Genomic DNA, 24,959 nt, shown 5'->3' with positions numbered 1-24,959 from the left:
AAATGACAAGACTGAAATGACTTGTCTGCCTGACTTGCATCTCAACTGTGTTTTAAGTTTTAAATTCCTTGACCTTTTGTCATACCATTTCCTAATCTTAAACAAATTTTTCTAGAACATTTTTTTCCCAGAACTGGCTTCAAAGACAAATTAGATTAGTCTCTACAACTCTTCTAAGATGTTTGCTTGTGCTGTTTGCAGTGATTTGAAGACCATGTGTTTGCAACCATTTCTGTCTCCTCTTACATGCATACTAATACTTGTTGATCATCATAGTTCTTGTGAATTGTATATATAACTGACACATCAAAGCACAGTATAAATGCTGCAAGCTGTTGAAACAGAGTGCAAAAATAAAGCAACAGTTGACTTTTACGGCTTACAGAGTAAATCAGAAGGAAGAAATGGACGAGCAGTTTAGATGTAAAATATGTAAAAAAAAAATCACTAGTTTCTCCCAGTTTGAAGTGTATTGTGCTGTCATTGACCAGACAGTATGCATAGGCTTAAACTTTAATTTGAGGATTAAATGGGATGGTAGTACCCAGCCTAATACTTAACATGAAAGCTGTTTCAAGGGTAGTTTTGTCTGTGTTCACATAAACCTTTTTTGCGTTCTGATCGTGCAAGTTCAGTTCACATTTCAGGCGTTTTCTAAAACTTCATGACCTTCACTGCATTCACTAAGTTTCACCATATATTACATTACACATATGCTAGTTATGTATTCATTTAGTAATAAGTAAGCTAAAACCCCACCACTGGGTCAGTGTACTCTAATCATAACACTTTCCTGAATTTCAGAGGATGGCCTGTTTCTAGCTTCAGTGAAAAAGCTTGTTCAATCTCCAAGGCAGGCAAATTTTACATGGTTTAAAGTTTTGTAGTGTGTGTTTTGCACCTCTCTCTCAACAGGAAAGAATCTGTAACATTAAAAGGTGAATCACTGTGTACCACGGCAAATGCCCTTTCAGAAGTGTGTAGTACTCTGACCTTTCAGTTTGTCTTTGGCTAATATTTGGCATTCGGAAGCAACTGTGATCATGTTGACAAGGCTCAAGGAGATGCCATGAAGAAGTCCCTCAGCTAGAAGTATGCAAGTTAGCTGAAGCGTTAGGAGCAGTATACCTGCATTAACCTTCTGAGAGGAAAGGTGTTAGCTTGGCAGCACAGGATGCTAACATGATTGCACAGCTTCACTGCCAGCTCGGTCAGCTCGATCAGTACACAACAGTGCATTGTGAAATACAGTCATATTTTGCAGGATTTTGGTGTTTAGGGTTTTTTTTTTTCATACAAACCTTCATTTAAAATAACCTGACCAAGCCAACTGTCAGCTGTGTGGTTAACAGCCTGTGCCTCCATGGGTAATAGGTTCCAGATCCAGGCTGTCAGTCTTCATGCAAACAAGTGCTGGAGGAACTGGGAGAGGAATTGCTGAATTTCAGGGAGGAGGGAGCTTCCTGCCTCCTTTTGGTGCTGTGTGTGAAGATTTTCAAAAGGGATTTTCATTCACTGTGTTGGCCTCGGGATGTTGCTGACTCTTCTGGAAGAGAGAATCCTCTAACAATGTAGCAGACATTTTAAATGTGGATTAAAAAATGCAGGGGCAAGGTGGGGGGACGTGGAAATGGTGGAGAAATCAGCAACACTTCCTGGTGTTATAAATGCTTGCTTTTAGCCATATTTGTAGTAATAAACGGTTATGGTCTAACTGGTCATGGTTAAATTTTCTGTTTGTCTCTGGGGAAGGACAAATGCAAGCCACATACATCAGTATTGTCACAGTTACGAATAATGATAGCCATTTGTGTGATTCCATAACTGTAATTAATTATGGCTTTTATATATTATTTTTCATGTAGGGGAATTTAATAAAGACCTCCTGATCATTTTTTGTTCCTGTCACAATTCTTCTGTATCTTTTCTACCTCTGCCTGAGAAGAAATCAAACAATTAGGAAGGGGCCGTTCTTGGTATGCCTCTTGAAGAGCATCTGTTGGTTTATGGAGCCAGTTGGCTGAGACAGGTTTTGCCCACTCTTTTTCAGTGAGGAAGTTAGTATTGTCACAACCATGACTGGTGGAATATGTGAACAAGTGAGGTAAGCCAACACGTGAATTTATAGTTTGTTAACTGTTGAGTGCCAGTGTGCACGCTCAAGGAAAAGGATATACCAGTTACATGCACTGTGGGCAGATCAGCCCTTAGTCAGTGTGTGATGTTGTAACTACACTGCTTTGGGACCCGTGTTGGCTTTATTTAACCGGTTTTCAGTTTCTCTACGCTACAGTGTCGTCTTTGCAAGTTTGTGCTTTTAAGTCTAGCTCTCCAAATGTTAGAACAGCCATATGCCTGTGTCTTCTTCTCATGGGTGACTTTGGAGATCCTGCAAGCCAGGATGCTTTACTTCACCTTTCTAAGTTGTTCTACTATGAAGGCTGTAGAATTGCTCACAAGAGCGAAGATAAACATCTGTGTAAATGTTTTCACGGATAGCACCTACAGTAGATGTCTAAACTTTGAAACTTAACAACAAAAATGCAACAATTGGTCTGTTTATCTGTACACTGTTCATGGTAAATTGTAGCAATTTTCCCTTAAAATATTGCTCTCAAATTTGCAGATTATTATGGATATACTAAGAAATATTTTTTGAAGGGTGATCACTGCCCTTTATGGAAAGAGTAGCTAAGAACGCTCCAAGGCAAGTTTTCATATTCACCTGAATCTTTTATTCCTGGCACCTAACGATAGACATTTCAGCTGAGGTTAAAGCTGAATTTCAAAGGAAATGTAGCTTTCATTTTATAAAATATGTAACAGCTGTCTGACTTGTCCATTTAAACTACAAAATAACAGTTGTAGACTATTCAGATATAAATCACCAAAGGATGCAAAAGTGCTCGAGATTTTTAGCTAAACATGCTACTAATTCACTTTATTTTGGTTATAATTACATAAATTCAGGTAGGAGTTTGAGTCATTAGATTGCAAAATATTTTTCTTTGTTTACATGCTGCTTATGCAGAATATGCCTTGCCACAAAATTCTGTTTCATTAAGTTACACTATTACACAATTTTTCTCTTTTGTCATTACTTAGTACCTTATTGTTGAATACAGAGGAGTAGAAGGAGCAGAGGAAGGGGAGTTTGTCTTCCAGAGATTTCCTATGTCTGAGCTTCTTCTCAGATTGTTGATATCCTTTGTTCTGTAAGATCAGTCGTCTTCAGTAAAGCATCTGAGTTAAATCTTTTTATTAAGACTATATTTTCCAGAGTTCTTTTTCTATTCTGGCATTGGTAACCAAGTAGAGAAATAAAGTAAAATGCTAACTTTGGTTATAACACTAATGAAGAATACATTGGCAGTGCACTTCTGGAACACATACCAAAAAAAAAAAAAAAAAAGAGGAAAAGTAAGATAGTTCTTCTAACGTAAGCTGTAAAGTAATTGCTCACTTTCTGAGGTATTTCATGTTTAAAACAAATTGCAAAACACAGTAAATAAAGCTATATGCATTTGCTTGGAACACTTATTTAGCAAGTTAGAAACCACCAATCACATAAACAGTTTTGATGTCCGTTTCATACTTTTGAAATTTGTATTACCTCATGCAGAACTCGGAGTTTTCTCCTTAGTACGTCTTCTGTCCTCTTCCTCCTCCTCCTGATATCTTCAAGGCAGGCTTGAGTTCAGTATCTTTCTAATAGCTTTTTATACTTTTTTTTTTCCTCAGATGTCTACCCATGTGATCAAATAGTGTTGCTGGTGAAAGTGTGTTTGGTAATCTACTTTTAAATACTGGTGGTTACTGAGAAACCTCAAAAGATAAAGCCAGCACTTCAAGAGTTAATATGTTATTAGGAGGACAGGAAATCTGGCAACTATTGCAGAAACTAGACCTAATGGTGCACACAAACAATTTGTCAGTCTTGGTAAATGTGAATAGCTTTCCGCAAAGTGGCTGCTTTTGCTTTGTTTGAACAGCCTAAACTTTTCCTTTTTGGACTTTAAATCTTAGAAGTGAAATGTGATCCACATATTGAATCAAAATAATTTAATTCAAAACATATTTTGATTGGAACAAGGTTGACATGGAAAGAAACTCTAGAATAAAAAAAAAAAGTTGAAAGGACTTTCTATCATATATTTAGCAGGAAAATTTGAAACAGTTCTAATTAGGCTGAAAAAAACAGCCTTCTTCATTGTAACTTACAAAGGTCATATATCAATGTTAAGGCAGTATTACCAACTTGTGTCTGAAAGCCTGCACATGCAAACATAATTCCGGTTGTTTGGTTTTGTTGGTTTGGGTTTTTTTTTTTAAATGTACATGCACGCACATACTTCCAAGCTAGAATACGTACCTAGTTTAAAGTAGTTACCTGGTACTGCAGTTATGCGGGTGCTTTGTTGTGTTCAAGAAGAGTATTTTCCATGTCAAAATTGTGTTTGTGCTAAAAATGTAACTCATGCTTTTCTGTTCATACATAAATACTTTTCAAATGGAACGTAAAAGAAGAGATTCAATTATTTTAAGTGTTTCAAAGGAAATTCCTTACTTCAAAGAGGAATTAAAATATTTAGCCCATTAAAGGTAATAGGCAATTATTTGTACTTGAGATTTGTAATTTCTTACTTGCTGATGTAGTATATTCTTGGGGTTTTGGAGTTGGGTTTTTTTTCAATTGAGAGAATAAGAAAGATTATTCATGTATGAGAAGCAGTTTTGGTTTCTCATTGAAGTTTCTACTTTCATTTTAACTATATAAAACATATTTTGTATAGGAAGGACTTCTGTCTTTCAAGTAAAAGTTACATGCATGCTTTATGCTGTGCTTCAACATTACTTTGCTTTAATCAGCATAGGAATAAGGCAAGCAAGTCTGTGGTCTGTTTCTGAATAGCTCGATTATGAATAAATATCTGTGTTGGTGAAAAGAAATACAGTTAATCTTTTCATCTAATTTCAGCATTGGAACATCCCAATCTCAAGCACAGTATATATTCATTTTTAATAGACATAATTTCGTATGCTGTATGTCATTACATAATCTAAACCAGAAAGAAAAGTAGAGGGCAAAAGCCAATAGTAGTCACTTTAAAGATACAAATCTTGATTCCAAGGGTATAATATTGTTTGGGAAAATACATCATAATAAATGGTTGGCGTATTTATACTGCAAAAAGGAGAAGTCTTTCCTAACCTGCTGGTTTTATGTTTTTGTTGTTCCAACCACGTTTTACCAAATCATTTGTATCAGTATTAGACTGATATTAGTCTTTGCTTGCTAGCAGGAAATTAGTCTCCGTTCATTCCTTTCAGAAAACAGGGCAGAAAAAGATGCACTGAAAATAATGAATTTCAGAGTCGTTCATGAAGTAGTTTTGATTGCACATATTTAGTGACATCAGATCATGCATTTGAAAAATATTTATGAATAAACTAAAATTTCCTTGTAAGATCAAAGCTTCGATTTGTTGATGTGTCTGAAGCGTTTCTACCTTGGGAATGGAGAAATGAAAGTTACTAATAGGTGTTTGTGTTTGACATCTGTATACTGTACTTTTTAGCATATCTCAAGTGTTTTAGCCTCTGCCTAATAGATCTCATTAAAGAAACAGATATCAGCCCGAAGACAGTTTGTCAAAGTTAATATGAGTCCCTGTGGACAGAATTGACAATTTGTGTGTGGCTTCACATGACGGTCTTTTCATGGTCTTGTTTGATCCTTTAACAATTGGGCATTACTCACTGATCTATTTTACAATAACTCAATAGGATTGAATATTACTGTACTATGCTGGACATTTTAGAGGATTTTCTTGTTTTGCACATTTTCCTCAGAGCACGCAGTAAATGATGTACTTGGTCTGCTGTGGGAGCGCTAACAATTGATTGGTTTGCTTTAAGAGCAGCATGGGAAGGATATTAGTATCCCATCGCTGCATGCCGTATTTAACTTGAGCCTTAATGAGCACTGGCTGTCCTAGATGCTTAAGTAATCCTAAATGCTTAGCATTCGATACCCTTGGTTTAGTTTTGCAAGAGGTAAATGCTAACAGTAACATTAAAAAAAAAAAACAAACCTCATTTTTAAAACTGGATAGTTATGCAAATTGGAACTTTTTCACTTCTCAAACTTTTTTTTTTTTTAAGGAGTACCCATACTTAAATAGTATATACCAGTGTGGCTATAAAGTCTGTCACACATACTGGTACATTGTGTTGTTTTCCTGGAAAGTCTATTTTATTTTTTAATCATTATGCAGACTGTTAACTATTGTTCCTCCATTGATTGTGTCATGGCATAAGCACTTCCCTCCAACCAAGAGCTTAACTGTGAACCTGAAATGACGGGCAAGCTTATTTAGCCTTTGAATTTGTGTGCTATATTTGGTCTGTCCTTCAGAGTCCCGAGTATTGATGCTGACTGTAGTCATTTTTTATTTAGCCCTTTTATTTGTGATTTGGCAAATAAGAAAGAAGATTTAAAATGGCCTAATGTGGAAAAAAAATAGAAATAAATGACCTACTTTTGAATATGTATACATTACAAATGTAAAATAATTTTAAACTTGAAAAAGAGAAGTAAATTCAGGATGGCTCCCAACCATTCCGTGAAAAGGCAGAGAGGGTGTTTCAGTTTTGCTTTTTTAAGAAGAAGTCAGATTTATATATCTGTTGATCCAAGGAGATTGCAGAGTGATACTCCTTTAGTTTTTCATGTCCAAATGCTTTGTGAGGGTGATGTGACCCATTACAAATCTAGCTTTTGAAGAAAAGGAAAATATGAACAACCTTTGCACATGCTAAATATATATACACATGTATAAAATCACAAATTCTTAACGCTGTTTTTCCTGACATTAAACAGTTACAATGATAACAGTAAGTATATTCTAGGGTTAATTTTTTTTTTTAGCAGGATAGCAAGAAAATTAATTCCTATCATTGTCATTTGCTGAGCCCTGTAGAATTTTATGGCTGCACATTGTAGTATTATGGACACTCATGAGACTCCTGACTGGTTTTATCTTATTAAACAATTTTGAAATCATTAATTTTTAATTGGCCCGCTTGCGGTTTTTTATAGTTTTAATTGTGTGTCTGTGTCTAAATGTTGGGGTTTTTTAATTGAAAAAAAAAAGAAAAAAGTAAGAAAGAAAAAATCCTGTCTAAGCATATATGTTGTAAGGTATTTCCATATGATCATCCAAAGAGATACTATACTGTGTGGTAATTCATTTTAAAGAATGCTTTCAGCAATTCAGTGGCTGGGAATCCTAATAAAAATAATAATAAAAAAAAGAATGATATGATGTTGAAGATATGTACAGGTCTTTTCTTGATTGAAAGTTCTAATTAAGTGAATCGAGGAAAATTAACTGAAATTAGCTGTCAGAAAGTCACATTTAAATGAGTGATGATCTGGTGTGGCAGTAAACATTTAAATGATATAAATTGCCATTTAAGTGTATGGTTTAATGTTTGTCATGCATTAATATGACATGAGACTGCAGTGACAATCAAGCAGCTTGCTCTAATTTGAACATATTTAGGGCTTTTGTGTGGAGTGCACCACACAAATTAAGACAATTGCTGGTTTTATGTGTCAATTTAAATGTTGTTTTCAGGCATCGGTTAATGAAACAAACCCATCATTTTTGTGTGCAAATTGCAGAGTGATTTCCTTGGTTTTCAGATTAATTTCAACTTCCTCTGCTCAAAATTAGGAATTTCCTTTACAAGAAAAATGCCATTCGTTTCGTTAGATGAAAAGAATATCAGACTTTGGTACGTTGTTTCATTTGCTCATTCAAATAAGAAATATATTGAATCCTCTGTATGAAATAGAGAAAGCAAATCCTGCTAGTGATTTAGTCTAGATTAATTTACTCTTCAGATGACAATGATTTTTAAGTTATCTTTCAATATATTTGTGCTGTATCTAATACCATTATGAGAGTTTCATTATAGTTTGGATGCTTTTGTCTTGAGGATTGGGTTGTAACTGGATAACATCGTCAGAAAAGTGGCTTAATTGCTCAGCATAGTAGTGTTTCTATATAGGCTTTTATAAGTGACATATTCAAGAAATGCATAAAAGTAATAGCAAGTTGATATTCCTGCATGTTAAATAATTTGTACCCTAACATCCCTAGTTAGTTCAGCTTTCCCAAGTCTATCAATCTTCTCTCTGTCTGTCAGAATCAGATTATCATGCTGGTAGTATTCACTGTGCAGATCACACAGAAAAACACGATTTCATCTTGAGAGTTCATAAAAACATAGCCCGGCTGTCCATAAATGCATAAATGCTTTCCACTTACTGCTTTTTTTCTTACTCCCACTATTAAAGTTTAAAAAGCAGGGTCTTCTGGTCAGCAGGGAGTAGGGCATGAGACTCTGGCATCTATCACAGGGCCCACTTCTTTTTTGGATAGAATGTATAAAACACTGTTACCAATTCTGTATTTAGACTTGTTAAGATAATTTTGTATGCTGTTAAAAAAATGCTTTTGCTATTACTAAATGATGACTATGTGGCAAACTCAAGTTTATGTATTTTGTGTGTGTTTTTTTCACAGGCATTAGAAAGTGAGTTTGTTTCCTGCCAGCTTCACCAGTGGATTGATCTGATTTTTGGCTACAAACAGCAAGGGCCAGAGGCTGTTAGGTCCCTGAATGTATTCTACTACTTAACTTATGAAGGAGCTGTTAATTTAAGTTCAATAACGGATTCCGTATTGAGAGAGGTAAGTTTGTACTTTAAATATAGGAAAGGAAAATTTCTGTTAACCACTGCAGTGTTGAAAGTGTAAAGACTTCATGTTGTTCAAGGCTACCAGCGAATGTTCAAATCTCTGCGTTCTCTTGTGGTTTGGCTACAGGCCAGTCAAATGCAAGGTGCCTGAACCAGTTGTCACACCATGCAAAATTAAGAGAACAAGCATGCACGTTGTTCTTAAACTTTGTGCACCTGGATTCAGCACAAACTGGATGCCAATATAAAAATAAACGTTCAAGGATTGCTTCGGTTGCTGAGGGCCGTCATTTTGTTCACTAATACTGGATCCTGATGGCAGAAGGCAGTGAGCAACCTTGATTTGGCTTGCACTTTTGAATTTGCTCTTACAGTTTTAACAATTCTCTTTTAATGCAATCCTGTATATGTAGTACACAGCAAACACCATAGTTTTGTAGCTTCCATTATTTTTATTTAGCTTGCTATCAAATTAATAATAACTCATCCTGTATTTTTCATATGCAAAAGTAAATATTTAAACATTGGAAAGATCAGTAGTCTCACTCAGACTCAGCACCATTCAGAAAAATCTGTTTGCTGAAGTATCGCTTAGGATACTGTGGGCTTAAAGATTCTCCCTCCTCCATCTAAACAGCTGTTTTTTAAAAAAAAAAAAAGGGCAGGGTGGGGTAGGTGATTAAAACAGATTTTTCATTGGTTTTATGTCCTCGATACATTGGTATTGAGTATAGCTGCAAGTATATTCATTATAGAATAAATGTAACTGGTACTTCATTATAAAATATTCTGAGGCCCTGAGAACAAAGTAATATGAATGCTATCAACAATTTTATTTAAAAGGGTGGCTAGATGTATACTAACAGGGAATATATGTCAGCTGAATGAAAAGAGGAATGAAGACATTTCTGCTTACAAATACTAGATTTGAAGTTCACTGTAGAATTCTAGGCTAACTAATTGAAGTTTTTGTTATTTATTGCTTATTGAAAGAAAGTATGAGAAGTAAGCATTTATTTTTTAAAACAGTACTATTTTCTCTGTACGTACTGGCTATCTGACTGTTTGGGGCACCTTGACAGACTCTGCAGAGAAGGTCACATCATAGCAACACTGTGGGTTGTAGCTGGCTTGTGGGTGCAGGGGAAAGGTTTTGCGGGTACGCAGGGCACGTGGGGTACACAAAGACTGGCTTAAGTACCAAAAGTGATGGCTGGATGTTGTCATTACATGGGCTGCCATCAGTCTGCAGACTGCATCTTGGTCCACTTTGAGCTAAAATACAGATGTTGCACATAAATACATTTAATTCAGCTAAGAGAAGAGATACTGGAACACTTGGCTTTTAAGAAAAAATGTCATCATCTGGGCTTGAAACTGTTATTGACCCAAGGGAGTGGATGTTCACCCTGTCATGTTTTCATTTCATTGATGATGTTTGTCCACTGTACACTGACAAGGAAATATTCTTACCTTGTAAGAATATTTGTTAGACTCCTGAAGTGCTAGGTTTAAGTGTGAGCTAAAAAATAGACAGGGCATTGTGTGTAATTTGTTCTTAATTTTGGTATTAAATAAACCACCATTTATTACACTAATAATTCAAGTAATACTAATCAAAACAGCGGTCTGCCACACACAATTTTTATGTAGTTTTTAATTCTTCTAGAACAGGTCTATTATCAGTTTAACTGTAATCTGTTCTACTTGTGTCATAGCCTGAAAAAAAGTAATTTAAGACCAGGGAAGTTAAAAATCTGTCTGGAAGCATGCATCATCTCAGTTAGAGAGGCCTTTGTACTTCTATAAATATGTTAATATATTTTGTTACCAAATCTTTTGAATTTGTCGTGTTTTTATTGTACTTCACTACAATGTTTCTTATTTTTGAGTTGCTCTATGCTGCCTGAACTGGCTGGCGTATAAAAATGAAAACAGGAGAGGGAGAATAGCAGTGCTGTTGAGTTCATAATAATGGAGTAGCTTAGCAGCAGCAAAATTTCAAAACACTACTGATGGTGTCAAAAATACATGCTGATGAATGCAGGCAGCAGAATGAATGGTATCTTGCAGCACTTCTGTGCTGAGTTACTTGAAGATTGGTCCAATGGAATATTTTTATTTAGTATTTTTAAGCAGGTCAGTAAAACAGTAAAAAGATTCCTGTTTAGTTAGGTATCCCTTGCTATTTACATGTATTTTGTAAAACATTTTTTTTTATTATGTAAATGTGTATATGTAATTTGAAATGGTACGTATGATCAGCTCTGATATGATATTGACAGTGCAGAGATTTAATGACTATCACCACCAATGGCGAGTTACGCTGGTTTTACTTGTGAGTAGAGATGAAAGTAATAAAAAATCTGTTTGTGTGTATATCTGTGTGCATAATCATTCTATATCTATGTGCTAAATGAATTTATCATGCACCTTTGACAGCCTCACCTTCTTCCTGCTTACTAATCCATCTCCCTGATGACCTGCGCTAACGTTCTGTACTGCCGAGCAGCTTCAATCAGCATTTATTTTTCTCCTTCAGTCAGCTTGCCAGAAAATATTTCTTCTTTTCTCCACCAAATTCCTAGTTAGAGGCCAAATGCATTTCTGATCTGGACAATTAACAGTATTTTTAGGCAGGCACAACGCCTCAGATTTAGTATCTGTTATTAGGCAACTATTAAACTGGAAATTTTACTCTGGATTTATTGGTTTCAAAAGGATGCTTTTGGCTTTCTCCTCTCGGTAAGGTTCAGGGTTTGGGTCTTTAAATCTTGACAGTTGTACCAGAAAATACATTTTTATTTGCAAACCTAAAACAAGGAGAAGCTTCTGTATACTCTGAGAATTGCAAGTTACTGAGGCTTTTAGGTTCATATGGAGATAATAGCATGTGCTTAAACCATGGCAATTTCTCCACATAGATAGTCTATGCTAAGCCTGGCCCACATCAGTAATGAGAATCCTATAATGCATGGGTTTCTGAAGTATCTTCACAGATATATGTATGGATATTGGTGACCTAACTCATCAGGAGGGGCCACACACAGAATAATAGTGGAAGGAACTGAGGAGTGGAGTAGTTTAGGTTAATGCAGAATTTCCTTAGGTCTCCTAAATGGCTCCAACTGGCACCTTTATTTTTATAGGCAGTCAGGTTATATATATTACAAGAAGGAAGCACTCGTCTAGGAAGGAAAACTACTTGATTAAAACCATATTCCACCTTTCTTTTTTTTAAACTGAAAATGTAGAACTTTTACATCCTCTCATACTGCTGTGAACAATTTTTTCCTGCCATTCGTTCTGCCTATGGGAATAAAGGAAGTAAAGTATTTTGAAAGGATCTGACTGCTATAATAGAAAATTTTAAACTAAAATGCAAACCATGGGCCACATGCTACCTTTTGGCAGATAAACCCTGGGGAGTGCAAAGCTTGCATAATTCAAAGGCAAATCTCAGGGGGAGGGGAGTAGATCAAGAGAGAAGGGTTTGAGTCGCAGCCAGTGGGGGAAGGGAACTGTGACCAGGAGGAGCAAGGCAAGAGATCCAGTGTATCTGCTGGCATATCTGTGCACTACTCATCCCCGCAGAGACCATTCCTTCGTCCTCTTCTTTTTTCCTCGAGCCATTTTAGCAGCCTTGTCATTGACTCTGGTCCTTGTACTTGTGTACCTTGCTGAAGGAGGTTACAACTGCAGAGGGAAGTTGCTGTTCAGTTGACAAGCAGTAAATATCCCATCTCCTTCCAGTGGAAAATACATGATTTGCCAGCAGAGGTATGCTATATGACTACCTTCTGTTGACTCATTCTTGAACACCGCATTTTGACCTGTGGAACTCCCAATCAGAAGATCTGGTGTGGAAGGGCTTTTTTGTTGCCTGTGTGGAAGAAGCAAGGAGGCACGGTAGCACAGATAAATGTCATCCAACCATTCTGGAGAGAATTCACAGCACCTTCTTATCACAAATTCTGCTCTCTTTTTGCAATGGCTGTCCAAGAATGGGGAAAAAAAAAAAAAAAAAAAAAAAAAAGAAGTAGACTAAGATCTAAGCCATTCAGACAAGCAACTGATTAAAAGGTGAAGCACAATCCATAGAAAATAATTTGTATCTTGGACTGATTTGTGGGTATTCCATTAGTGTCTTGGTCAGAAGAATAGAAATTCCTCTTGTCTCTGGCGTAGTGTAACAAAGGATGATCATGAATCTGGGCTGCACTCGGAGTTCCTAATTAAAAGTCCATTTCTCCACTGATACCCCTATGTAGCTAGCATAAACACTGGATAAGTGTAAAGAAAAGAGATGAAGTTAATAGTGGGAAGGCAAAATGTTACTTGGAGAATACGTCATTGATTTACTACAGGAACCCCTGAACCTCAGGAAGCATACTAAATTTTGTACCGTGCTTATCAAAAAGCACCTAACCGTATTCTTTAAATAATTTTTAAAATATTATCTGATATGATCTTTGTAGGCAGCAATGAAGGAAGACTGATGATTTTTAAATCAGCAATAATAGTTTGAAAAAAGATGAGAATAAGTCCCATCCAATTAATACCCCACATACTTTCATTAAGTGATTTGCTTTTAGCCTGAGATGATTCAGTTGGTTTATACTTCTTGCTTTGAAGAGAAGGTGCCTTTTTGTTACATGAAGGTAGTCTGTTTAACATTAGGAAGCACAGCTTTCTCCATTCTATCGGCACCTTTCTTTCTACTGTTGATATTTTATTTCCATATGAACTAAGGAGTTTCAAAAATTGTGAAGAATCAGCTTAGACATAGCATTTGGTATGTTATTTGAACGTGCCACTTCTGATTATATAAAGAGAGGAAATAATTCTTTTATTTTCAGTTTTAAGGCACACGAGATAAATTATTTCATGGATAATAGCTTTTAAATGTTGCCCAAGATTAATATCTTTGGGTAAGTTTTATGCATCTCAGACCTACCTCTTATGAGTCTAATTTTATTTTTAAATATTTACAGTTTGAGAGACTTCTGTGCTTTCCAAAAGAAGTTACAAGGATGTTTAGTTTACATGACCCCAGTTTCATGACAGCAGTAGCAGATCTGGTATCTTATCCCAGAGAAAGCATTTTTGGCCTCTCTTTTAGCTGTGTTCATGGCAGGAGTTAATAGCATATTTCAGCTCTAACTCAGCTGGAGCACTTTGACAACAGTGAATCTTTCACAAAGTATAAACACGATTTGTATTTATAGCATAGTTAACATTTACTAAATAGTTGGGAAAACGATCAGTCTGTTTTTAGCAGGTTGGGCAACAGTCTTTGTTGTGGCTGCGATGAGTTTTAAAAAGTAGGATAAAGTGATTATAAAATACTGTCACAGAGCAGTAAATTTAGATGTGCTGAATTCACTAAGTAACGAATTCATGCAGGCAAAATTCAAAGTACTATAGAAACAATCTTTGAATCATCTCTGGCCAGACGTGTGTTGCACAGATGGCATGCTTGACGTTGTACAGCACAGGAACAGTGTGAAAAGCCAAATAAATGTTAAGAATTGGTCTATTTTTAATTGCAAATCTATATTAAAATACCATTATATGGAACCAGAATTAAGGAGAATGTGTTTAAAGGAAGCATACTGATTTCATGGCTAAGGAGAAGTGGACTTGTCAACTGCAACCAAACCCGTGCCCTGGGCTTTTCCCGCGAAAGTATGTGGAGCAGGATTGTGTAACGAAGACCGGGCTTCTGATGCTGTTGTGGGTGGGCAGGTACCACTGCTGCATGAAATCAGCTTGTCTGGGCATCGGGACTCTCCCATGAAAAGATGAAGTATTTTCTTCTGATAAAAGGAGCATTAAAATAACAGGAACACCATTCCTGCCACCGGTTCGTATCATTTGCCTATTAATTCTCACATCTCGGCTCCCACTGTGACCTCTCTGTGGTGTTGGAGTAAACAGGCAGAATGAGCATAAGCAAGTGTTTACTGTGATATCTGGGAGGTGTGGCACTTCTTTGATTCCATTCAGCCCAGAGTTTGACATGACGAATGGGGGTTTATTGCCCTTTGTCTTAAGTTACCTATTTACTACAGCGCTTAGAAACCGGCATAAAAGTATTCAGCTAGTTTTCGATCCAGAAAAATATTTGACCTGGATGTTCCTTTTGTCCTTCATTATGGAATAAATTCTAATTTCATCTGGTGCTTCTGCTTCTCTATCCAGCAGGAAAAAGAGTGATATTTTAGACTTAATTAAAGTAGGACTGAGATGCCTGATGTATAAGGATTAAAAAAAGAAGAATCAAACAACTGCTTTGGCTTGAAGTAGTAAAGCTTTTTGGAAGGAGGTAACTCATGTAAATTAGTTCTTCAGCTCTGAGTGCTTTTTTTCTCAGCCCCTGATTGAAATTCAAAGGATAGAAATTTTCGGCGCAGTCAGTTCCCTCACCTCTTCTTGCTTGACCTGTCTTGTGGATCTATCAGAGCCAGAGAGGCCTTGAGACCCCCTGGGCTCTTTACATTTTCATTTGTGCCTGGCTGGTCAGTCTTAGATAGCTGACATATTTGTTGGCCAGCATTAAATAAGAAACAGCAATCAAAAGGTAAACAAGGGATGGAAAAAAGTGATGTTCATAATCCTTCAAAAATAACTTCTTTGAATAGAAAGTATTTCCATTTTTTAACTTTTTTTTTTCTCTTCCATATGTGGAAAGGATGAGATATACTAGTGTGTAATAGCTACAGTTGTCATACCCTAAGTCATTTAGCCATGAATCAAACGTGGAAGGCTAGAAAAATGTCATTATTTTTTGTGTCATCAGCATGCTTCAGTTATTTGCAGGCTCCTTATGCGGTCCCAACAATATCTGTATTGACTTTCACAGTAATTGGGAAACTAAAAATTTTTGTTTGGAGTGTTTGCATTGTATTTGCTCATTGCAGTCTAGGGTGTCTTGCTCATTAATGTTCCCACTGTGTCTGCAGATGTGGTGTGGTATTTACTTACCGAACTGTATTATATTAGTTATTAGTTGTATTTGAACAATAGCTGCTTCCTGAGTGAGAAAGCTTGTGGTCATGCTGAAGGTGCTTTTCCTCAAGCAGTGTCCAAGAATCAAGTCTCAGCTAAACATTACATTTTATTAAATTATAACGAAAAGTTCATTCATTGCGGTAGAAGACTCTGAGATAATGTACTTTGAAAACAGCAAGTTTGATCTTGCAGGTAGTAGTTATGACTTAGTTTAAATAAATGTATTTGTTTCTTTTTCACAGTTGTTACACTTTCTGAAAGGTGATCACGCAAGAGAGTTTAAGGACCATTAAATGTTGGATTTTACATCAGTGTATTAACCTCTTTCAGACTGAAATGTTTCATTTTCATGAAGCTTTTATATTTAATAAATAGACATGGCATCAAAGTTGAAGAAACTCTGTGGAATGTTAACAGATTGAAACAGATTGCTTTTTTCCAGAGGAAAAAGTTTTATGTCAGAAAATTTGGAGTCAGCTAAGTAGCAAGTAGACTGTGTGAAGGTAGCAACTTTTAAAGATTGTATTTAGCTATTTAGAGGAGTGAATGAATAATGCCAGAAATGGATGAAGTTTCAAGGTATTGCACATGGCAATGCCACTACTTTCTATGTGATAATTATTGATTTTAAATGAAAGCAATGAGTTGTGCTCTTGAAATCTTCAGCTGCCACAGCGAAGAGAGACATGAGGCAATTTTGGTTGTGGTGCTCAAATAAAACAGAGACTGTTATATTTTAAAAAACTAGTCCCAGAGCTGTTTAGGATTTTGCTTGTACTGAATCCAGTTTTATTTGCAGGTCTTTAAATTCATCTTAACTTTTCTTTTTAGACTCTTTTCCCTTTTTATTTTGTCAGTCTCTTTGAAGTACTACCAGACCTGTTTTTCTAGTTCTAGTTTTTTTATCTGCTTCTTTCCAGTAGCCAAAGATTTAGGTGTTTTGAATGAGCACATCAGTGCTCCAGACAGAGATACTGTTTGAAATTATCCATGAACCCAGTGCCTCTGAACATTATTGAGTGACATTTGTTTCTGTTGGTTGTGTCTGCTCTGACTAACTGGTTTCTTTCAGATTGGCAGCTGGGATTACGCTGCAGTAGACGGACAGCTGCGTGAACTGGAGATTGCAGCCAGGCCGTGCTATGCCTCTGTTTAATATGCCTGGAATGTATATATTCAGATTGGAGCAACTTGCATGGCCCTGAGGGGGATCTATTTGTATTCTCACAAACTGTGATTACTTCCTGTTTTACTTTAATGACTCCATGTAATTGTCATACTGATTTGTCTGGACAAAAAGACTTGCTTTTTCTTTATTCTCACAGAAAATTTCTCAATGTAGTTTAAGAGCTGGGTTAGTGGGCTTGTTTTTGAAGGTGTGGTGGAAGGTATCCTACACTGTGCTGCCTTCTACACTTTTCTCTGATGCGTACAGAAGAAAGTATTATTCATACATTGAATCGCAAATAGCTTTGAGAAAAAACAATCCTGTGTAGGGCAACCCCTCCCCCCTCCAGGTATCCACAGTAGTTTGGATTTAACAAATAACAAGTGGTTAGACTAGTAACCAACTTCCAAACACACAACTATGGTATTTTGAGCAGATAGAAGGAACTGAAAGGGGGGGGAGAAAAAAATCATACAACAGAGGTGTTTCTTGCAAGGAAGCTACAAGGAAGTTTAAAAAAAAAAACCCTAGGCTTCATTTATATTTGATGGCTTTCATTTCTACATTTTTGTGGCGTTTTCTTGTGTGATGAGGCGTACTCTTTTTTTTTTACATATATCCCTAATGCACTGCAACAGGGAAAGGTTGTGCACTTCATATTTGTACCAACTTGCTAGTGTACTCTAATAATGTCCCCCTCTGCAGGTTGTTGGCAGTATTTCTGCCCACGCTTCAGCTCCGAAGCTATAAACCTGTGTTATTTGAGTTGAATTAGTAACTGCATTAGTGGGCTGCAACAGGCACCTTTTACACTCTGCTTGGTTAACAGAGGGTGTATCACAAACATTTTGCAGGCGTGTTTAATGAGACCTAGAGAACAGTATGTAACTCTTGATCTTGTAGTATCTTTTCTTTAGCCTTTCTTCTCCCCTTGCTCCCTGCTCTACCCTGCTATTTGTTAGATTTCAAAGCTAGTGTAGGCAGTTTTCTTTAAACCAGTATGTTAAGTGCATAGTGCAACAATAAAACAAAAAATTGAAGTGATTCAATATAAAAGGGTTGATTTGCGAAGCTGAAACAAGAGAAAGATTTTTCTCGTTTGGCATGAAGAAATTAGGCTGCTCATTTTATTTTTAAAACAGTGGATGGGAGTGTGTGAATTTATGATACTAACCTTTCAGGGCTGTATTTTTTCCCTGGGTCAAGTGTAGTGCAGTATCCCCAGGGCAGGTATACAGTCAGCGTGCATATACATTGTCTGTGTCAAAAAAGCATTTTGGCAATTTTTCACAATCTTGATCTAACGGGGATTGTTACGAAACAAGGGGAGATGGTACTACAAAGAGCTTCTCTTCTGTAATCTTTAGCCTGTTTTCAGCAATTTCATCTAATTGTTATGAATCGTGCTTGTTCTCCGGCAAGAGTTATCTGTGTCTCTATAGTCCGTGAGGAATTTAACTGAGAATCTTACTGTAGGACCGTAAGTGACTATCTGGTCAGAAGAGGTTTTCTGATCACTTGTTATCAGAGCTTGATTTTAATCACCGTCCCATGGGGAAAGGAGCTAGTCAGTTGGCTGCTAAGCCATTCAGCTTCACTGTCTGAGGGGAAACCTGTCAAATACTCTGTGTTCTCTGGTGCTGTAAAGCAACATCTGGGTGGAGGGAAAGGGAAAGCAAGTAATCATAATTGCATATCGCTCAAGCCAATAGAAGTCACTGAGGAACATGTGTGTAAACCTTTTTGAATATTGAAAAGTGAGGTAGGAGCGGCAGAGAGCCAAAGTAATTGTTTTTGCAAGGGCTGTTATTTTCTGGACGTAAATACCGGGTAGAAAGATGGAGGATGAACCCAAAACATTTTCTGTCACTAACACGTATGCTGAAAGAATATGTATTACAATGCATGATGTTATTTCACCTGGGTTTTCAAATGTTTGGCAATTAAATCTTACAGATTAGAGAAGAAACTGGAAATACTTCAGTGTAGATCTGTAAAGGCACACTGATGGAAAGTAGCCTCTTTGTAGCAAACGGTAAGGCTGTAGGCTTGTTGTGTGTTCAGACCGAGGCGTGCATTTTAACATGGGTATGCTGTGCCGTAAGGCTCTTCAGGCAATTTGGTGTTTTGTGTCTGAGCAGGCATGATGAAAGCAGCTCTGAGCTAGTCTCTTTAAGGGTCTTTAAATCTACAGTTAAATGGTGTATGTCTTGCCTTTTAACTATATGGGCCTTCATTTCAGGATTTGAGTTCAAAACTGGAGACCGTTTCATTCTTTCTCTGTGACACTCACTGCAGTTCCCCCTCCACCCACCCTCCCTCATATTTAATTTTATAGTTCTTTCAGACATAAACATGAAAAAAAAGCAATTTTGACTTAGTTTCTGAGTGTTGCTGCAAAGAAAAGTAACAAACATCTGTTTTTACCTTAACTGCATCCATATGTTCAACCTCCCCATCACCCTCCTTCCCAAAAAATTTACAGCCGTATTTGGTGGGTACTGCATACTGTTGAATTAACTTTCTTCACAGTTAGATTAGAGGGTAAGTTCAGAGACTGAAAATATCTGTACTAAGCAGTGGCCAAAAGTGACATTATAGCTAAGCCAAGTTTTAAAGTTTTTCACTCTTCCTCTTTTAATTTACTTCCCTATTGCCCTTCTCCCCTTCCCACCCCCCAAGAAAAGAGGAGATGAGCCAGGAGACTTTTTTAGGAACAGGTTATTGTGGTAATCGGATAAATGTTGTGAAATTTGCTTATGGCTTTCTTACATATAAATTAATCAACATTTGAAATACCATGTTTATCATGTAAGTATGTGGTTTGAGATGCATACTGTGTGGATTATTGTAAAGGGTTAGTTACCTCGTTTCATTTTATTACTTCTTGTTGTAGCATCTGGAACAATTGTGGCTTTACCAAAGTTTTGTTTTTGTAGAGGATTAACAAGAAGGCGGCTATTTTACTGAGATATTTGAGAAGCAGTGAAACAAAATGTTGAATGATACTGTATTTTACTTTGTGGTATGCAGCATGCTTTCAGAGATAAAAGTTTGTGGAACTAAAGATATCTTTCAAACAAAGGTTATTCCTTCCCAGTTATATAGTGCCTTTAATAGATGTGAAACTAGTTGTGCAAATTTCCCAAATATTTCTACCTACAATAACCTAAATGGTTGTATGCTCCAGAGGGATTCGGCAATGTGAGAACACATGCCCTTCCTCTGCCGCTAGAAGCAGCTGGCTGTCTCTTAGTAATACTGACTAATGCTAGTAATACATTTTTCAAAAAAATTAAGTTAGAAGCTGGGCTATAATTTGTTAGAAAGTGAGTTGATGACTTTTTGACTGATGGTCATTTTACTGTATATTCTCAGGTAAGTAGAGGTCGTTTTCTACAAAGGAGATATTAATTATTTCTCTGAGGAAAAGATTCCCTGCTCCTAGCTGATTTTCTTTGACAAGTTGAACAAAAGTCTGAGTGACATCTGGTGGCTAAAATGCCCTGTATTTCTCTTTCTATTGTTATGTAAATTGAGAGAATGGGGATTGATTCTGGCTCCACCATCCCATGTTTCTGCTGACAGAGGGAGGTCATCTTGCATCCTTCTGTATGTGATCCTTCTGACTGAGACATCATCAGAACATGGAGTTGACATCTGGATTGACTTTGAATACAATCTGGGAAAACAAAGGAATCGTTTGGGGTTGCTAGTACACTCTTTTGGTCATAATTAAGAAATGTTGAAGCTAAATAAAGAAATCTTTACTTTTTTTCCTCGGTAATTAAAATGAATGCAAACTGTTTTTATACTGAAGTCTAGGCACTGTGTCTAGACACAATTGTCCAAGTGTCATTGCCTTTACTCAACAGTTTTTCAAATTCCTTTTGTATCTCTGAAGATGTCAGTAAAGAGGATGTACAGATACCAATATCTGTGCCTTTACTCTGTGTACAGTTTTGGTGTTTTATGAAACCTTGTTACCTGTGGTAGGACATGATCTGAATATAGATTTTTCCCGGTTCTGTTGGTTAAAAGGGAAAGATTGTATCAGGGGGCTATTGTAATCCTGGAAATGTAGGCTCTCGTATTTTTTGGAAGGACCAGATGGAACCTAATGAGTCTAAAAGACGTGTTTGTGCTGGAACGGTAAATCCCAAACTCAAGCTAGATCATAAACATGGATGTAGAATCTGTCTGTTAAAGACTGAAAATGGAGAATTTGTGGTCCTCTAAGGCAGGCTTTGGCAAAATCATTGTCCCATTGGTCAGCAGTTTCACCAGTTCTGATAGAACACTGTGAAAACAGGCAGTGGCTATCTACTTGCGGGTTGAGTAGAATATTTTATACTTGGTTTTAATGTCCCAGAGGGATTATTTTCTGCACTGATGGTGGGTGTGAGACAAATAGCTGTTCTGCTGCTGCTGTTGTGTGGTCTAGGAGTGTGATAATGATGAGCATCATGTATGTGAGTAAGCAGTGGAATCGTAACTGTGTGTCTTCCAGTTTTTATGTTGCTGGAAGGTAGTGAGTTCCTCTAAGATCTGGACTGTGGAAAATAGCATTCTGACTGCTGATCTTTCATTGATTAAAGCAATTACAACATCTGATTTTTGTTCTACATCAGTTTGGGCCCTTGTTCTAATGAATGTATTTGAAGTATTTGAAATGCTCTGCAACAATATGTGGTATTTTGTGTTTAATTTTCCCTTTCTTAATACTGGTGCTAGGTAAGAGAGTATAGATGTAGAGGTAGCATTGGGAATTAAAGGACATACCAGATTTCATAGGTAAGACAAAATTCTGACTCCATTTAAATGATGAACGTGGGCTATTTGGGAATGGAAGTTTCTATATTGATCATAAGTCAATATACAAGGAAGTTAACAAATCTGAATCTTATTATTGCCTCATTTTATCTATTCTATTTTCAGCTCTAAAAGAAATGTGTGGGAGTTGGGCTTCAAGAATATTGTATTCATTTTGAATAATATATTGGGTATATATTTTATAGGAAATAAATAGTCAATCCTATAGACTGTAGATTTGCCCTAAAGATTTTAACAAGCACAGAATAACTGACATCCAGTACTGTCTGCATTCTGCTCCTCCTATGTTCTTCTGGTTCCGCTCTCAATACAACACAGATTCCCATTTGCTAGTAAAGATATTCCACTCAATCTGCAAGTAAATGTAGGCAAATCTTTTTAATCTGGATGTTTTGAAACAAACAGCTTTTTGTGGAGAGGGTAGAGCTGCTGACCAGTATGCTGTTGCTTTGTTAATGCCTCATGTCTTAAGGGACATCAAATTCTATGCCCTTGTGATTCTCCTGATATCTTAAGTCACAAAACCCAGATTTGCATTTTAATGTAGCATGTCTCATCACTAGGAAGGGAACTCTGACGGTCTTACTGAGCTTTAGTGTTTCACAAATCTGATACTGCTGTTCCTCAGAAATACTTGTTGAATCACAGTGGTTTTATGTCAGATTTCAGCCAGCTTTTTGATAAACTTACTTATTCACGAGTTCTTTGAAGATTGAGGTGCTTCCCAGAGTAGGCAGGAGTGTTAGAATCTGTCCATAGAGTAATTACAAATCCTGTTCTGGTGAGTTCAGATGTTTCAAAAGCCCTGCCAAATATAATAAGGTCAAGTGTTTTGGATGGCATGTTTCCTATCAGAGGATGATTATTTTTGATGATCTCAAGGCCTCAGGTGCATTCTACTTTTGGTTTTGTTATTTCTGTAACAGGAAAACATTGCATGTCCTAGTAATAGTCTTTATTATGACCTAAAAATAATTGTTCGTAAGAGTAAGATCAGCATAAGTGTTATTCCATTGTCTCAAAAATTTTAATGGATAGCTAAAATAGAGATATAAGTGTAAGGAGCCTCAGGGTATGTTGAACCATGAAAAAGAAGAATCTCTGAGAGAAAAACATGGTGTTCTAATAGCTAAAAAGTGGCTAGTGGTTTTGTGTTTTAGCATTCAAGCGTCCCATTTAAAACACTTTTTTTGAAGGGCCTGATTTTCAGGACTTCTTTTGAAAGTAGAACTTGCTAATGCCTCACGTTTGGTACTCAGCATTGCTAGACACTTTTGAGAATGTAGGGCTCAATGCACCATGCAACAGAGAAACTAAAGTATTGGCCCATATGCAATCTGTTAGCCCACAGCAAATACAAGGTAATTTTACTTAGTTTAGCTTACAATGAAAGAGATTTAATGATTTAAGATTTTCTGTAGTATTAGCCTGTTTCTGTGGATAGTGCAGGGGCCTGGCTGACAAGAAATAACTTGTTGAATTTGGGCTGCTTGATTTTATCTTTAATCTAGTGGGCCAACAAGTGGCAACATGGAAAACTAGTTGGACATGCCTAAGGAAGAGCTGTAAGTTCATACATTTCAGAATAATTATTTTTAAGAAATGACTGAGCATGAGATGGTATTTTCATGTGTGCTCTATGAAGAAAGTGATGAAGCATGTTGTTGAAGATACAGAGAAACTTTTTTAAAAATGTATTGCATTATATCTTCACATTCTTCTTTAGCTGCATTTAATATTAGTCTTGCTGTTGGTAGTTCAATGCATCCTGAAGTTGTTTGCTCTTTTTGAATAAAAATAAAAATAAGAAAAAAGCTGGGTGTCATTTTCATTGTAGTTATTGCTGTGAAACTAAGCAATGGAGTTTAAATAGAAAGTAGAACACTTAATACCTATAGAAACTTTAAAAATTAACTTTTGTTTCTGAGTTATGATACAAACAGGATAAACCAGTGTTAGAAAGGAAAAATGGAGCCAATAAGGAGGGTTTCTGATTATAATAGCTTGTTTCTGTTTAATATCATTGAGCAGGATGAGGTTTTGCAGAGTTTCTCATGGAAATAGCATCCACAGTACTAAAATGATTACCTCATTCTTAGTACCAGTGCCAAGCACTTAGCCCCACAGTGAACACACGGGGTTGATTTTCAACATGAAACAAGCCAGAAGTGTGGAATGACATTTTCAGGTGACAGTTACGGTTCTATTGCCTGTAATTAGCACCTCTTAACATGCAAACCTGCCTGTGCCTTTTCCAGGCTGTTGAAGCTCAAATACGAAGTTTTGGACAGACCCCTTCCCAACTGCTCATAGAACCACATCCTCCAAGAAGTTCTGCCATGCAGGTGGTAAGTACCATGTTAACTCTTTGTGACCTGCCATTTTGTTCACTTCCTTTGCTATCTTAAAGTCACAGAACCGGCCACTTCTCTCTGCTTTTATGTGGTTGTGGCATTGTGTTATTAAAAACAGCAGATGAGTTATGATTTTGTAGGACTAGGAGTGTATGCAGTGCTTAACTATTATTTTATTTATTGCTGAAAGGACTGTATTGATTTCTAGTACAGACCTTTTTTTGTCAGTGTGATCTAAGAACACTTCATCAGTTGATTTTGTTAATACCATACCTGTACAGGTGAGAGCCAGTCATCATGGAGACAATTTAGTTAATCTTTGGCAGATTCCCCAAGAAGCATGGATTTAGGAGGTGGAACTTCCTTGTCTTTTCCCCCAGGCATAGGTTTTCCCCTAAAACCAGGATTACTAGGAATTCATGAGCTGAAACTTACATAGCAAAGAATGTGACTAAATGTGTTTTGCAGTAAAGCTAGGGTGATAAAATCCAGGCAGTGAGCATTAACATGCTTTCCCTTTTACCTCTACTTGTGTCTAATATAATTTTATTATACAAACTATTATTTTATTACTGATTACTTTCCATATCGTGTTGTGTGCAGTCCTTGGGTCTAAAAGATCATTTGTGTTGTCATAGATCCAGAACTAAGTATGTGAAGTGATACTCTGAGAAGTGGAGCAAATGGTCTGCTAATTCACAAGTTTTTCAAAAGGTTACATTCCCTTATTGTTAAGATGGACATTTTACACAGAAATATAAAAAAAGACATTTTCTTGTTGTACGTTCTGTAAGACGTATGTCCTACTCGAGCAGAC

The 24,959-nt window shown here is 36.6% G+C and overlaps 1 protein-coding gene across 2 annotated transcripts in view; it reads left to right on the top strand.

Moving 5' to 3' along the window:
• LRBA (LPS responsive beige-like anchor protein) overlaps positions 1–24,959 on the top strand; it is a 419,408-nt gene that overhangs the window by 351,528 nt on the left and 42,921 nt on the right. For both annotated transcript variants that reach the window (XM_075709754.1, XM_075709753.1), the window contains 2 exons: positions 8,598–8,765; positions 24,047–24,136. In XM_075709754.1, the coding sequence (XP_075565869.1) occupies positions 8,598–8,765; positions 24,047–24,136 (258 nt within the window). The remainder of the gene's footprint in view (positions 1–8,597; positions 8,766–24,046; positions 24,137–24,959) is intronic.

The sequence above is a fragment of the Pelecanus crispus genome, chromosome 4 (genome assembly GCF_030463565.1).
Source record: "Pelecanus crispus isolate bPelCri1 chromosome 4, bPelCri1.pri, whole genome shotgun sequence".
In the NCBI taxonomy this organism is placed as follows: Eukaryota; Metazoa; Chordata; class Aves; order Pelecaniformes; family Pelecanidae; genus Pelecanus; species Pelecanus crispus.
This window is presented reverse-complemented; position numbering and strand designations above follow the sequence as displayed.